The sequence below is a fragment of the Oryzias latipes genome, chromosome 5 (assembly GCF_002234675.1).
Source record: "Oryzias latipes chromosome 5, ASM223467v1".
NCBI lineage: Eukaryota > Metazoa > Chordata > Actinopteri > Beloniformes > Adrianichthyidae > Oryzias > Oryzias latipes.
Window position 1 is genome coordinate 32,717,198 of NC_019863.2, and position 12,777 is coordinate 32,729,974.

The following is a 12,777-nucleotide window of genomic DNA, read 5'->3' on the forward strand; positions in this document are numbered from 1 at the left end:
TGCCTCCCTACATTTGTTCCTTAATCACTAGGATAAGTGTGGAATCTCACTCCTCTGATCCTTAGACGGTTGTTTCTGTTCCATTTGCTGCACAGAGCTGGGAAAAAGCCTTAGTCCACTCTGCTCCTCCTGCTTGGAAAATGCTGCAAAAAGACTGGAAACTAACTGAACTGGTATCTTTAAATGTTTTTAAGAACAAGCTCAAAGCATCAGAGACTGAAACAATAATGTGCAACTGCTTCTCATGGTTTGAGTGAACTTAAATGTATGTTTTGTATTGAAATGCGGCTCTGGGCCAGGACTCCCCTGGAAAAGAGGTTTTTGATCTCAGTGGGACTTTCCTGGATAAATAAAGGTTAAATAAAAAAAAATAGACAAACACAAATCAAGAGTCTTTTTCAATACTCTTCAATATTTATAAAGCACCAAATCAGAACTGGGGCTGTAAAAAGGTCCCACACTAAAGAGAACAAAACTAAATTGAACTAGAAATTGTGATCCAAATTAACTCACAATGCAGTTCATTCTAGCCTGAACTGCATTTTAACGACACTTCATGTAGGAAAACCAACAGAAGTTGCTCAGATTTTGCTTCAATCTGTACTTTATTCCTAATAGTCTCCTGATGGAGGAAGTCCAGACTGCAGGAATCACTAAATCAATGTCAGGTTTTACCTCCAAGCTTCAGACTAAACGACATGTTAAATGTTCTTCAACCCATTGAGGTTTTTCTCCTTTGAAAGAGTTTTGGAGCCAACAGACACTCATGTTTGGGTCACAGACACTCACCTGAACGTCAGGTAGACAAAGGACTTCCAGGTGTTCAACACAAAAGTTTAGGATCAAATACTAAAAGCTGACAAACCGTAAATTCAGTGAAATAAAGAAATGCTCCAAGACAAAACTGAGGTGACAGTTGATAAATGATGAGAACATCCACTTTGTAATTGAAAATCTTTATTTTCTCTGCAGTCTCATCAGTTTATGACCTGGGTCTCTCCTTTTTGCCCTTGTAGAGCGCCAGCAGAGACACGTTGGCCACTTTGACCACCTTGAAACGAACTCCGGGAATGTCCCCCACAGCGTGACCCTTTCGCCCGAAACCGGCCACCAGAACCTCGTCGTTTTCCTGCAGGAACATAGGAGAGGATTCCCTATGACCCACAGTGTCTTTTCTACGTTACGATGCACAGCAGCATCCAGAAAACGCTCTTGACGCGAATGCTAGAGGGTCAGAACAGGTAGGGATCTGTTCTGCAGGAGAACTGAACCGAGCACCTGCGTCAGACCGACTGCATGTAGAAGAGCAAACTGCCGTTTACCTCGATGAAGTTGAGGCAACCATCGTTTGGGACGAAGGCTGTGATCTTCTTGCCGTTTTTGATGAGCTGAACTCTCACACACTTCCTGATGGCAGAGTTGGGCTGCTTGGCTTCCACTCCACTGGAGAAATGAGAGATCATTAGTTCAGTACGCACATTTAGAGAAAGAAAACCTCCTGAGAGCTTGGCTGCTAAAGAACTGCATGATCTAATGTTTGGAAATTGCAACGGCTCATTACAAATCATGAACGGCTTTGGGGAAAAGCAAACTGCCAGGATTTTCTAAACAAAGATTTTTCTTGAGGTTTTAAGGTAAGAATTTGGTTGTGAGTCCAAATACAAACAGGAAATAGACGTGAAATTTAAACGACGGCCATGGATGCTGATCGTCTCCCATCATACCAACTAGTGACCACAACTCACACTTTCTCCAGGACGATGCCCTTGGCGTGAGAAGCTCCTCCGAAGGGGTTGGCCTTCAGGGCGGTGCCCAGGTGGGCCTTCTTGTATTGTTTGTCATGCCATTTCTGCTCACGGCGGTGATTGCGCAGTTTCCTGGCAGTACGCAGACCACGACACTTCCCTAAAAAAAGAGGTGAAGAAAACATTATTATATGGCTGCGGTATTAAGGCAAACATCCAAAGAAATTAATTTGCTGAAAACTGAACATAAACATCAGGTTTGCTTAAAAAAAAAAAACGTTTTCAAATGAAATGCATGTTAAACATCTTTCAAAAAGTTGCATTTAAATTTAAACATATGAATGTGATGTTTCATCAGGTAGTTTCTCTTTTAATCAAATTTACAAAGGTAAATCTTCTGATCGGCCTCTTTAGTGTCGTCCAGATTTCACTAATCAATAACGTATTTCAGACTAATCTGATTACTGATGCATTAAACCAAAATGAGAGAAAATTACAACCAATAACAGTCCTCCCACCACATAAATGTGTATAAAAACTATTATAAGAGAAACATTGCACTTTTTTTACAGCTATTTGTGCATCAATTATAGAAATCTGCATTTCTAGTTGAATGAAGGCATCAATTCTGACAGATGGAGCTTCTGAAGGTCTGATGATGCGAAGGAAGTTAAACATCAAATAGTAGAGACGCGCGCTGAGCAGCGCTTCCGGCGGAACCCTTTCTGCCAAACACAGCGGGCTTGACTACGCATGAGCTGCAGAACCACTCTCTGTTCGAACGAACATAACTTTCTCGAGAGGTCGTCTAAAGTTGGGCAAATTTTTTAAAAACTTACTCGACATATTTGTCGTTTGACTTCCATCCCATTTTTCTTTTGACCGTGCGGTATTCACCGAAATTTATTCGGCAAAAACTTCGGTCGTGAAAAACCACTTCGCAGATTTTAAGGTGAGTTTGTTGAATCATAATTTTGCCATTAGACTATTTGTATATGTGTTTTCTTCATCTCCTGCAAATTTCATGACTAAATTCAAACGGGCAAATACCTTTTTTAAGTCGCCAAGTCCGCGTTGTGAATGTCCGCCGCCTCCGCCATGATGGAAAATCCTTTGTTTACAGGGCTCACAATGCTCTTTCGTAATTCTGTTATTTTCTATAATCGTCGTGTAAAATCAGCTCTAAATGACTTTTAAGACTTTTTTTCTACGAATTAACAACAGTTAAATGTGAAATGAGAAAGTTATGACACTTTGAAGCCTCTCATCCATGTTTTGGTCACACGAATTGTACAATTTTGCTGTTTATCTGGGGCAGAATTTTCGGACAAAATTTGCTCACTTAAAGTGGCATAACTTTCTCATTCTTTGAGCTATCCGGATGATCTTTATGTCATTTGAAAGCTCTCTTTAAGGCCTTTCCAATGACATAAGAATTAGGTAGATCCAGTTAACTTTAAAATTTTAGTAACGTCTCTACAAATAAAAGACGAAGAAAACAAAATAATGTAGAACGCAATTATTAACAGCAACATTTGCAAACATGTTCCAATACTAAATTAGTTAAATAAATGTCTATTTACTTTGATGACTTTAGAGCTAAATGCCTGAGGAGCGTTTTCAAACAGAAGGTTGATGATGTGAATAAAGGTCCAGAACAGCAACGTTTCCATGCCTGCAAACTAAAGTTTGGCCTTTCCGAACAACCGGAGGGAACTAAAACAGCCCGTTTCAATTGGGTAGAAGCAAATGAATACAGTCTTGACGATAAAACTCTATGTTGTTCTCACCAGAACAACATTTCGTAAACCCGTCGCCGCTAACGCGCTGCTGCTATTCCCGCAAAGTATGGCGGCTCCACGTTGTGGACAATATGAGAAGCGTAAACGAGCAAATCTCCCTTCAAACCTAACATTTCACTGATCATTTTACACCTAAATGTGCTAACGTGTGTTCAACGAGCGTTCAGGGGAGAAAACGGGCCGAAAGTAGCCACATAAGCGCGTATTACAGATGAAAAGTCAGACTCACCCATGACTGCGAAACGAGCTGGGATGGAAAGGAAGGACCCAGCATGCACCGCGGCAAAGACTGCTCCGAGGACCCGGAACTAGAGGCATCCACGAACTCGCCTGAATAAAATTGCAAAATGTAATTATTGCTCTATAGAATAAAAAAAACACACACACACAACTTCGACACGTAGCTATGTCTTTACTTTTAATTTTGACTTCCACCTATAAACCGAGAGACGCACGATTTTGAACTGTAATCCCGCTATGTAATTCAATTCAATTCAATTTGAACTACTTTTAATTATCCCCTAGAGGCAATTCTTTTTTTTTGAAAAAACAGAAAAAAATACATAATCACACAGACGCACGAATAAATAAACAACTATAACAATATTTATTATATCATTTAACACTTTTATATTCAATACTTCAATACTCCTTATACTAAAAGAACAAGCCCGTCTTTTTGTACTGTTACAGGTTAAATGGCTGCGGCTGTTGCATCACCTCTTTGTTTGTTGCTCAATCATTCTCCTCCATCCAAACCTTCATCTCCTCCTCACTCACTCCGACTGCCCTCATGCATTCACCAACCTGCTGGTGTTAAAGCATGATATGGTTCCATGGGGAAATCATCGCCTGAAATGAACTATTCTAACGTGATCTGAGTAAAGAAATTATCCAAATTAAAGTAAGCAAAGGTTTAAAAGGTGCTGCACTTTTACAACCATGATTGAAATTGAAATTTAAAAAAGAATTTCAACTTTTGGAACACTTCCCTGCTTTTCTGCATGCCTATCTCATGATCTGTTCCTCTGATGGATTCATTTCTGATCCATCCTGATCCCTCCTAGAGAAAATATCAGCATTTTCATCTCTGCTACCTACTATACTAATAACAAATAAAAAGAATATTTTTTAATAATGAAAACGTGCATGTTAATTAAATTCAATTCCTTTTTATTTGTATAGCCCAAATTCACAACAACAGTCGTCAATGGGCTTTGTCTTGGTAATTGTAAACATAAAATCATAAGGATCATAAATGCATAGAATTCAATAGGAGAATACTAAACTTAACTAACTAAGCAGACTAAACTAAACTGGACATCTCTGCCCTTAGACCCTCCGGCGAGGTTAGGAAAAACTCCTAAAATAAACGGATTCCGGAGAAAAAAGCATAAAACTCAGGGGTGTCCACATGAAGGATGGATCCTCCCCCAGGACGGACAGACGATGTACTAGAACTGTTAGAGAAAAATTAACGTATCTAACTCTACAACTACATGTTTAAATAGTCCAGCAGATGAGTTTCATCCAGATGAGTTGGGGGACGGCCAGGGGTGCCAGATAAGCCGGGGGGGGGCATAACCAAATGTAGGAGCAGCAGTAGGTAGAGACGATCTGACTGGAATCTGGAGTCACTCCCACTCCCCTGGAGGGAAGTGGGAATAATAATGAATAATTATAATTATTCTTTTTTTTTTTTTAATTATTATAAAGAACAAAAATCCAAAATAATGACAGTAAAAGTGTTATCACTATGCATTTATTTGTTTCTTTATTAATAAATCTAACCCTTCCTGCTGAGATAAACGGGAGCTGAAGAGAAAGAACCATGAATTTAACAAAAGCGTCTGGTTCAGTCCTTCAAAAATGTTAAATACATTTTTTCTCTGATTGGGCAGTTTTGTGATCATTCTAATTGTCCAATGTCGTTAAAGATGATCTGTGTAATCATCATCTATGGACGTTTGATATTTGTATTTGTACCTGCTGACATGAGGAAACATCACGTTTAATCAGAGGGTGGGGCTTCATCAACCACTTCATCCCTTCCCTTCCCCGATTGGCCGATCCTTGAGTCGGTATAGACGGTGGGCCGATTTAAGTAGATTATGATGTGAAGGGCTGAGAGGAAGTGTGTGTGTCACACTGTGGTCACCACAGCGATGGCTTCTCCGTGGAAATGCCTGTGCATGCTCCTCCTGCATCTGCAGCCGTCCTCCTGCCTCCATCTCCCGGCTGCTGACAGGTACACGACGCAGACGACTGCCTTTACCGCCCTGATCGGTGCTGGTGCTGCTTTCTCCTACTGCTCTGATCTTTGACTGTTGACCCATGTGGATCCAGCAGCTGTTTCCACAGCCTCAATCCTGTGAGGAGCTTTGCACTCAGACTTTAACGTTCAGATCTGTGCATTTGTCTTAATGAAGAAGGAAGCAGCACCATCTGTTGTGTGAACACATGTTTGTGGTGGTCCTGTTGTCCTGCATTTGTGTTTTTTTGGATCAGAGTCTCTCTGCAGAACAGAATGAAACAGAGAGGCTGATGAACTGCAGGGTGATCTCTGAACTCAGCCAAAGGGATTCAGGAGCTGACCGGTTGGCTGGTAAAGCCCCAGGATGAGGGAACTTCAGCGAAACCTTTTCCAGGGTGCTTTCCGTCCCCAGCACGTGACCCCCGTTTCCCTGTGACCCCCTCATGCTGGTTACAGTTCCTGTTTGCTGCTGACAGCACTCCGCTAACATACGTTAGAGAGCAGACAGACTACTCTCTTGGTCTTTGTGCCGCTCACCTTCCTGCAGTTTGGATCAAACCTCTAAATCAGGTCACAGATTTGTGCTTGAACACTGTGGGTGGGGGGTTGGGGGTGGGTCCCTCTCCTGTGGTATTCTCCATTAGCTCGTGCTCTTCATCCTCATATGTGACGTTCAGCTGATTGTTTTGATTGAATAAAATGCATTCCTGGCTCTGTCCTGCAGACAAACATCAGTCTGTTCATGTGCTAAACCTTATTCATGTGATAGCTCATTTCAAAGAAACGTTTTTCTGTTTTGAAAGTTTTTGATCAGAAAATTATTTATCAAAGTTCATGAAAAGCAGCCATATTAGGAGTCAGAGGCTCTGATGCAGAGACCAGAGGCAGAGCTGGAGGCAGCAGAGATGAAGATGCTGAGGTTCTCTTTGGGACCAGGATGGATCAGGAATGAATCCATCACAATAACAGATCATTGATGTTCTGGAGATCCACGAGGGAAGCAGATGGAGACGTTTGGGAGGAGGAGCTGAGACCAAAGAGGAGGTTCATGGATGAGGAGGAGAGAGGAGGATGCAGAGCAGAGGGTTAGGTGGATGGAGATGATTTACTGAGGGGAACCCTGAAGGGAGCCTTTTTTCACATGGCATTTATACTTTTTAATTCTGAATTGACTGATGGGAACATTAGAAAGGTTTCATTTTGATTTACGGCCGTTTAGTGAGTCTTCCTGTTCGTGTTTCTGCAACAGTCTGATCTTGATTGAGACATGTGTTCATGTGTGTTCTTTTTTGTTAAAAAGAGGTTTGAGGGTAAAGTTTACAGTTACAAAGGGTTAATAAAATCCCTGTCTGGCCTGTTTTATCGCTGGGTGTCGGCGGCTGCAGAAGTTAGTTGCTGGAGAGCTCAAGTCTCCTGCTGTCTCCAAAGGTTTCCTCTTATCTGTATAAAAAGAATAAATGATTCGTTCATATTTATGCTGACAGTTCTCTTGATTGTTGCCTGGAGACCCCGCTGTGCTCCTGAATGAAAAGGACTTTCCAAACAACTGCAGGACAGCCGTCATGTCTGATTCGCTGTCAGGTCGGCTCACCGCCTGACACACATTTGATGCGGCGTCTTGTTCCAGTAATCCTCTTTGTTCCTGCTGCTTTTAGCCGCCTGAACGCTCCGCATCAACCAGGCCGAAGCAGCTCCAACACGTCAGAGCATCTCTGCTCGCTGTCCTCCTCTTGTGAGGAGAAAAGGACAGAATTCAGGTCAAAGCATTCGTTCTCAACAGAAACAGCACATTGAAATTTGATTTACATTTTGACTGTGGAAGATTCCGTCTGTATTTTCTGATTAAACTTTCAAAAACTCGCCAAAATCCTGCATCCTCCAAAACCTCTTCAAGGAGACCCACCTGCTCTGATTCGTTTTGCAAAAATAGCAAAGTTTTGACTGTGGTTAGTTTAGTAACTTCCGGTTTTTGTCCTCCCTCATTCAGTTTGAACTGGTGGCTGATTTGAATGGTCTTTTACATGACATAAAGATGAGTGAGGCGTCCAGCTGACGGCGTGTTCCTGTGGGGGGTAGTAGATGTTTGCAAGCTTTTAGTGAAGGTTTAAGAAGAGCAGAAATCTTCTTTTGGCTGAGAGCCTCTCCATCTTTCCTATAATCTGTGGGCACTCGTGACGATTATATAATCTCTGAGCTGGAGCAGAAGATCAGCTGAACCTGGTTTTTGGCTGCGATCTCTCAGTATTTGATGTTTTTTTAGTCTCTTCTTTACTACCAGTCTGGAGTTCTGCTTCATTTAGTGGCATCAAACACAGACGGGAATCAAACCTTTAATATTTGCTCATCTACAAACAGCCAAAAAGCCTCATTCCTTCACACACAAACCTGATCATCCAGTGACAGATCAGCTTTTTATTTCAGTGATTTTACCCGGGAAACAGCAGAAATACCACATAATAATCCATCAATCTAGATAATTCCAGGGCGATTGTTCTGATCATCATCTGTTTGATACTTTATGCCTAGATACCATTAAGTAGCAACACCCCCCAGCCTGTGGGACAGCGGGCACTCCATGAGTTTGATTCCAAGCCCAATTGTCAAGGTGAGGGGTTGGCTCGAGAGCCAGTAGGACCCAGATGCAGAGGCGGAGGCACAGAGTCCAGGGACTAGAGGGTTTAATGAACAAAAAGCGCTGCAGAGCAGGATTTCAGAACAAACAAAAACTTACTGTGGCGTGGCGAGGGACATGGAAACATGAGCGTGGCAAAAACATGGAACATGGCATGACGACAGGAAGACAAAAAACCACCATGACTAAACTAATGGACCAGCACAGGAGGAAGGCAGAGACAAGACTTAAATACAGACAGGGCAGACAAGACACAGGTGAACACGATCAGGGCAGATGGGGACAAAAGGAAGTAAAACTCAAGAAACAAGACAAGACAGGAAACCTTTCAAAATAAAACAGGAAACAGAACCAACAAGACAGAACAAGAACTAAAACGAAAAACAAGACACAACAAACTCAAACCATGACAGTACCCCCCCCCCCCCTCAAGGAACCACTCCGAGGTTCCAAAAGTCAACTGAGGGGGGGGCCCCGGAGGACAAACCTCGACGGCAAACGAGTCCAAGGAGTCCGGAGGACAGCCGGGGGTCCGTGCTGTCCGGCGAAGCAGGTCCGGAGGACGGCCGGGGAGGCGAGGCGTCAGGCATGGGGTCGTCAGGCATGGGGTCGTCAGGCATGGGGTCGGGCCAGCAGTCGAGCCCTGGCGGGTCGGGCCAGCAGTCGAGCCCTGGCGGGTCGGGCGTGGAGCCGAGCCCTGGCGGGTCGGGCGTGGAGCCGAGCCCTGGCGGGTCGGGCGTGGAGCCGAGCCCTGGCGGGTCAGGCGTGGAGCCGAGCCCTGGCGGGTCAGGCGTGGAGCCGAGCCCTGGCGGGTCAGGCGTGGAGCCGAGCTCTGGCGGGTCAGGCGTGGAGCCGAGCTCTGGCGGGTCAGGCGTGGAGCCGAGCTCTGGCGGGTCAGGCGTGGAGCCGAGCTCTGGCGGGTCAGGCGTGGAGCCGTTGGAAGCGGGGACCGGTCGAGGTGCAGCCAGCAACCCCCTGGGATCAGGGACCGGGCGGGGTGCAGCCGGCACCCCCCTGGGATCCGGGGCGGGTCGGGGTGCAGGCGGCACCCTCCCGGGAGCCGGGACGGGACGGAGTGCAGGCGGCACCCTCCCGGGAGCCGGGACGGGTCGGGGTGATTCCGGGACCACCACTGGACGTGGCAGTGGCGCGTCCGGGACCACCACTGGACGTGGCTGTGGCGCGTCCGGGACCACCACTGGACGTGGCTGTGGCGCGTCCGGGACCACCACTGGACGTGGCTGTGGCGCGTCCGGGACCACCACTGGACGTGGCTGTGGCGCGTCCGGGACCACCACTGGACGTGGCTGTGGAGCGTCCGGGACCACCACTGGACGTGGCTGTGGAGCGTCCGGGACCACCACTGGACGTGGCTGTGGAGCGTCCGGGACCACCACTGGACGTGGCTGTGGAGCGTCCGGGACCACCACTGGGCGTGGCTGTAGGGGACGGCGGGGACGACGGCGACGACGACCCCCCCCTCATGGCTAGACGGCTCCCAGAATAGTCCGGGTGGCTCCCACTCCAGGGAGATGAGGTAAACTGGGTCTGATCAAAAATCCAATAAGTCCGAGTCCTGTCTGCTTCCTGGCACTAGGCCTCAAGGAGCATCATGTCCCGCTCCGCTGGGTCCAGAAAACATGGCTGGTCCATTCTGTCAAGGTGAGGGGTTGGCTCGAGAGCCAGTAGGACCCAGATGCAGAGGCGGAGGCACGGAGTCCAGGGACTAGAGGGTTTAATGAACAAAAAGCGCTGCAGAGCAGGATTTCAGAACAAACAAAAACTTACTGTGGCGCTGCGAGGGACATGGAAACATGAGCGTGGCAAAAACATGGAACATGGCATGACGACAGGAAGACAAAAAACCACCATGACTAAACTAATGGACCAGCACAGGAGGAAGGCAGAGACAAGACTTAAATACAGACAGGGCAGACAAGACACAGGTGAACACGATCAGGGCAGATGGGGACAAAAGGAAGTAAAACTCAAGAAACAAGACAAGACAGGAAACCTTTCAAAATAAAACAGAAGCAGAACCAACAAGACAGAACAAGAACTAAAACGAAAAACAAGACACAACAAACTCAAACCATGACACCAATCACAGTTCATGTGTGTCAGAAAGAGCATCCACGGTAAAACTTAACCACCTGGTTCATTTCCTCTCCAAACATGTGGAGCACATCCATGATTATGGGGAGCAGACATAACATGTGCCTGACCTTACAAAATCCTACAAGAACAGAGAGCATTGTGGGTTTTTTCCCTTACATGAACTGAGCATTCATAAAACAAGGGAGCCGATTGTTCTGCTTCTGCGGGTTTCAGCTGGATGTGACAACTGGTGGAAGTGTCCAGAGTTTCTGCCCAGATTAGAGGCAAAATAAGGAATTAGGATTCGAGACTTCAGCTGCACTCGAAGGGACTTACGTCTCAATCAATCAATCAATTAAACTTTAGTTATGTAGCACTTTTTTTCATATAACAGCATAACACAAAGGGCTTTACATTAAAACATAACTAAATAAATAATATAAAAACAAGCATGAAAAAAAAAACAACAACCACACAAGTGAAAATATAGGGACCCCCCCCCCTTACAAATAACCCTCCACCCCTTTCACACCTCCCACCCCCTAACAAGACAATGAGAAATTGGCTGAGCACAAAAACAGAATGTTTGTTGTTGGAAACACTAATAATCTGGACCTCCCTCTCCGTGAATAGCTGCACAGCCAGCCAAATGCAGCATCACAGGTGGGGGCCAGCCTCACCACGGGTGGGGACCCCATCCTGTGATGGTTAAAAGACCAGAGCCAGAATGTGAGGAAACTTTTTTTTTCTAAATAGGACTGTAAATATGAAAATTTCGGTTCATACCCACAGCTTCCTGCACACAGAAACGAATAAATAATGACTCAGAGACAGGTACTTATCTTTTTGTGGAAGTTTTACTTCGTACAAACAGCACAGACATTTTGTACGAAGGGGACAGACAGATGAACATGATGCATTCAAAGTCTGAACACCGAGGCTCAGGAAGATGGGCTTGGTATAAGAACCCTGCATTTGCATATTCAGAGGATCATACACTGGACAATGATGTGAAAATCACGCCCACAGGTTGTTGCAGGCGAGGTGCTCCAAGGCCACACACAGAAAGAAAAAGGGAGTGTGGGAAGAAACTTGTGAGAAATTAGTTTACTGTGCTGATCTGATTAGATTGTTATTTAAAGTTCTGCCCTCCAGCTCAGAGAATCACAGATATGCTTTCAAAAACTCAATGAACAGGTGAATCCTGGAATTAATCTTCTCCAGCTGCTTCGTTTGAGAGAACACTTGTTGTAGAGCAGATGGAGGTTTATGCTGCAAAAGCAGATTTGAATCCCATGTGTCTCATCTTGCATCTGTCTGGTTCTGCAAACTTTTCTCAGAGGCAGCAGAGACTAACATGCACTTCTGAACTGCATGCATGACCTTCTCCTCCAGCACGCGGGGGCATGGATTTACCATGAGAGAACTGCAGAAATATGGGATGGTTTTGGATATTTCATGTGAATCTTTTGGGAAATGCAGTTTGCTGGACTCAGATCCATCATTCAGTTAGTGAACCGCACAAACATCCACCCAGTTCTGTCAAACAGAGACTCTGTTGAAAGACTGACTATAGTTATCAGCAAACCTGGACGCTTATCTGTTGTTGTTTTTGAAATACCTTTGAATTAAAAACTTGAATTAAAAACTTAATCAAAAAAAGGGGTAGAGTAAACAAATTTCTAGTTAACACGAATGGAAAGAAACTCACCTGATACTGGTGTGTCTCCAAGATTTCAGTCGTTCATTAATCTGGATCAGGTTTCCTTTAGGAATTTTGAGAATTTGACATTTTTCTCCACCAAATTACATGTTTTTCTGATGTTGTGAATGCTTAGATGGATGTATGGATGATGGATGGATGATGGATGGATGTATGGACAGGTAGATGCAGGCATTAGATGCGGGCAGCCGTGGTGCAGCGGTAGGCCGGTCGACCCATGATCGTAAGATTGCAGGTTCGATTCCCGCCTTGCACGCCCATGTGTCCTTGGGCAAGACACTGAACCCCTTGCCTCTGGTGGGAGGTTGGCGCCAGTGTTCAGCAGCGGGGCTGCCATCAGTGTGTGAATGTGACTGTAAAGCGCTTTGGGCCTTCGAAAGAAGGTAGAAAGCGCTATATAAGTATACGCCATTTACCATTTTAGATGGAGAGGTGGATGAATGAATAATTGGATTGATTGAGTGATTGAGTGATGGATGGATGTTGGGATAGATGGATAAACAGATGGATGGATGTGAGAACAG

The 12,777-nt window shown here is 45.0% G+C and overlaps 2 protein-coding genes across 2 annotated transcripts in view; one reads left to right on the top strand and one right to left on the bottom strand.

Annotated features, from left to right (window-relative positions):
- Positions 1–940: 940 nt before the first annotated feature.
- Positions 941–3,871, bottom strand: rps23 (ribosomal protein S23). Its single transcript, XM_004069322.4, has 4 exons — positions 3,777–3,871; positions 1,746–1,905; positions 1,323–1,443; positions 941–1,129 (listed from the first exon to the last, which is right to left on the bottom strand). The coding sequence occupies exons 1-4, from the start codon at positions 3,778–3,780 to the stop codon at positions 983–985; spliced, it is 432 nt and encodes a 143-aa protein (XP_004069370.3). The 5' UTR covers positions 3,781–3,871; the 3' UTR covers positions 941–982.
- Positions 3,872–5,358: 1,487 nt separating this feature from the next.
- LOC101170921 (V-type proton ATPase subunit S1) overlaps positions 5,359–12,777 on the top strand; it is a 16,906-nt gene continuing 9,487 nt past the window's right edge. The window contains exon 1 of the mRNA XM_011475697.3: positions 5,359–5,795. Coding sequence (XP_011473999.1) covers positions 5,713–5,795 — 83 coding nt within the window. The 5' untranslated portion in view covers positions 5,359–5,712. The remainder of the gene's footprint in view (positions 5,796–12,777) is intronic.

Bases quoted from the DNA above. Each gene is read 5' to 3' on its own strand.
- rps23 (XM_004069322.4), bottom strand. The intron at 1,444-1,745 runs GTGAGTTGTGGT...TCATTTCTCCAG, and splicing joins GGCATCGTCCTGGAGAAAGT to TGGAGTGGAAGCCAAGCAGC. The intron at 1,130-1,322 runs GTAAACGGCAGT...ATGTTCCTGCAG, and splicing joins GTTGCCTCAACTTCATCGAG to GAAAACGACGAGGTTCTGGT.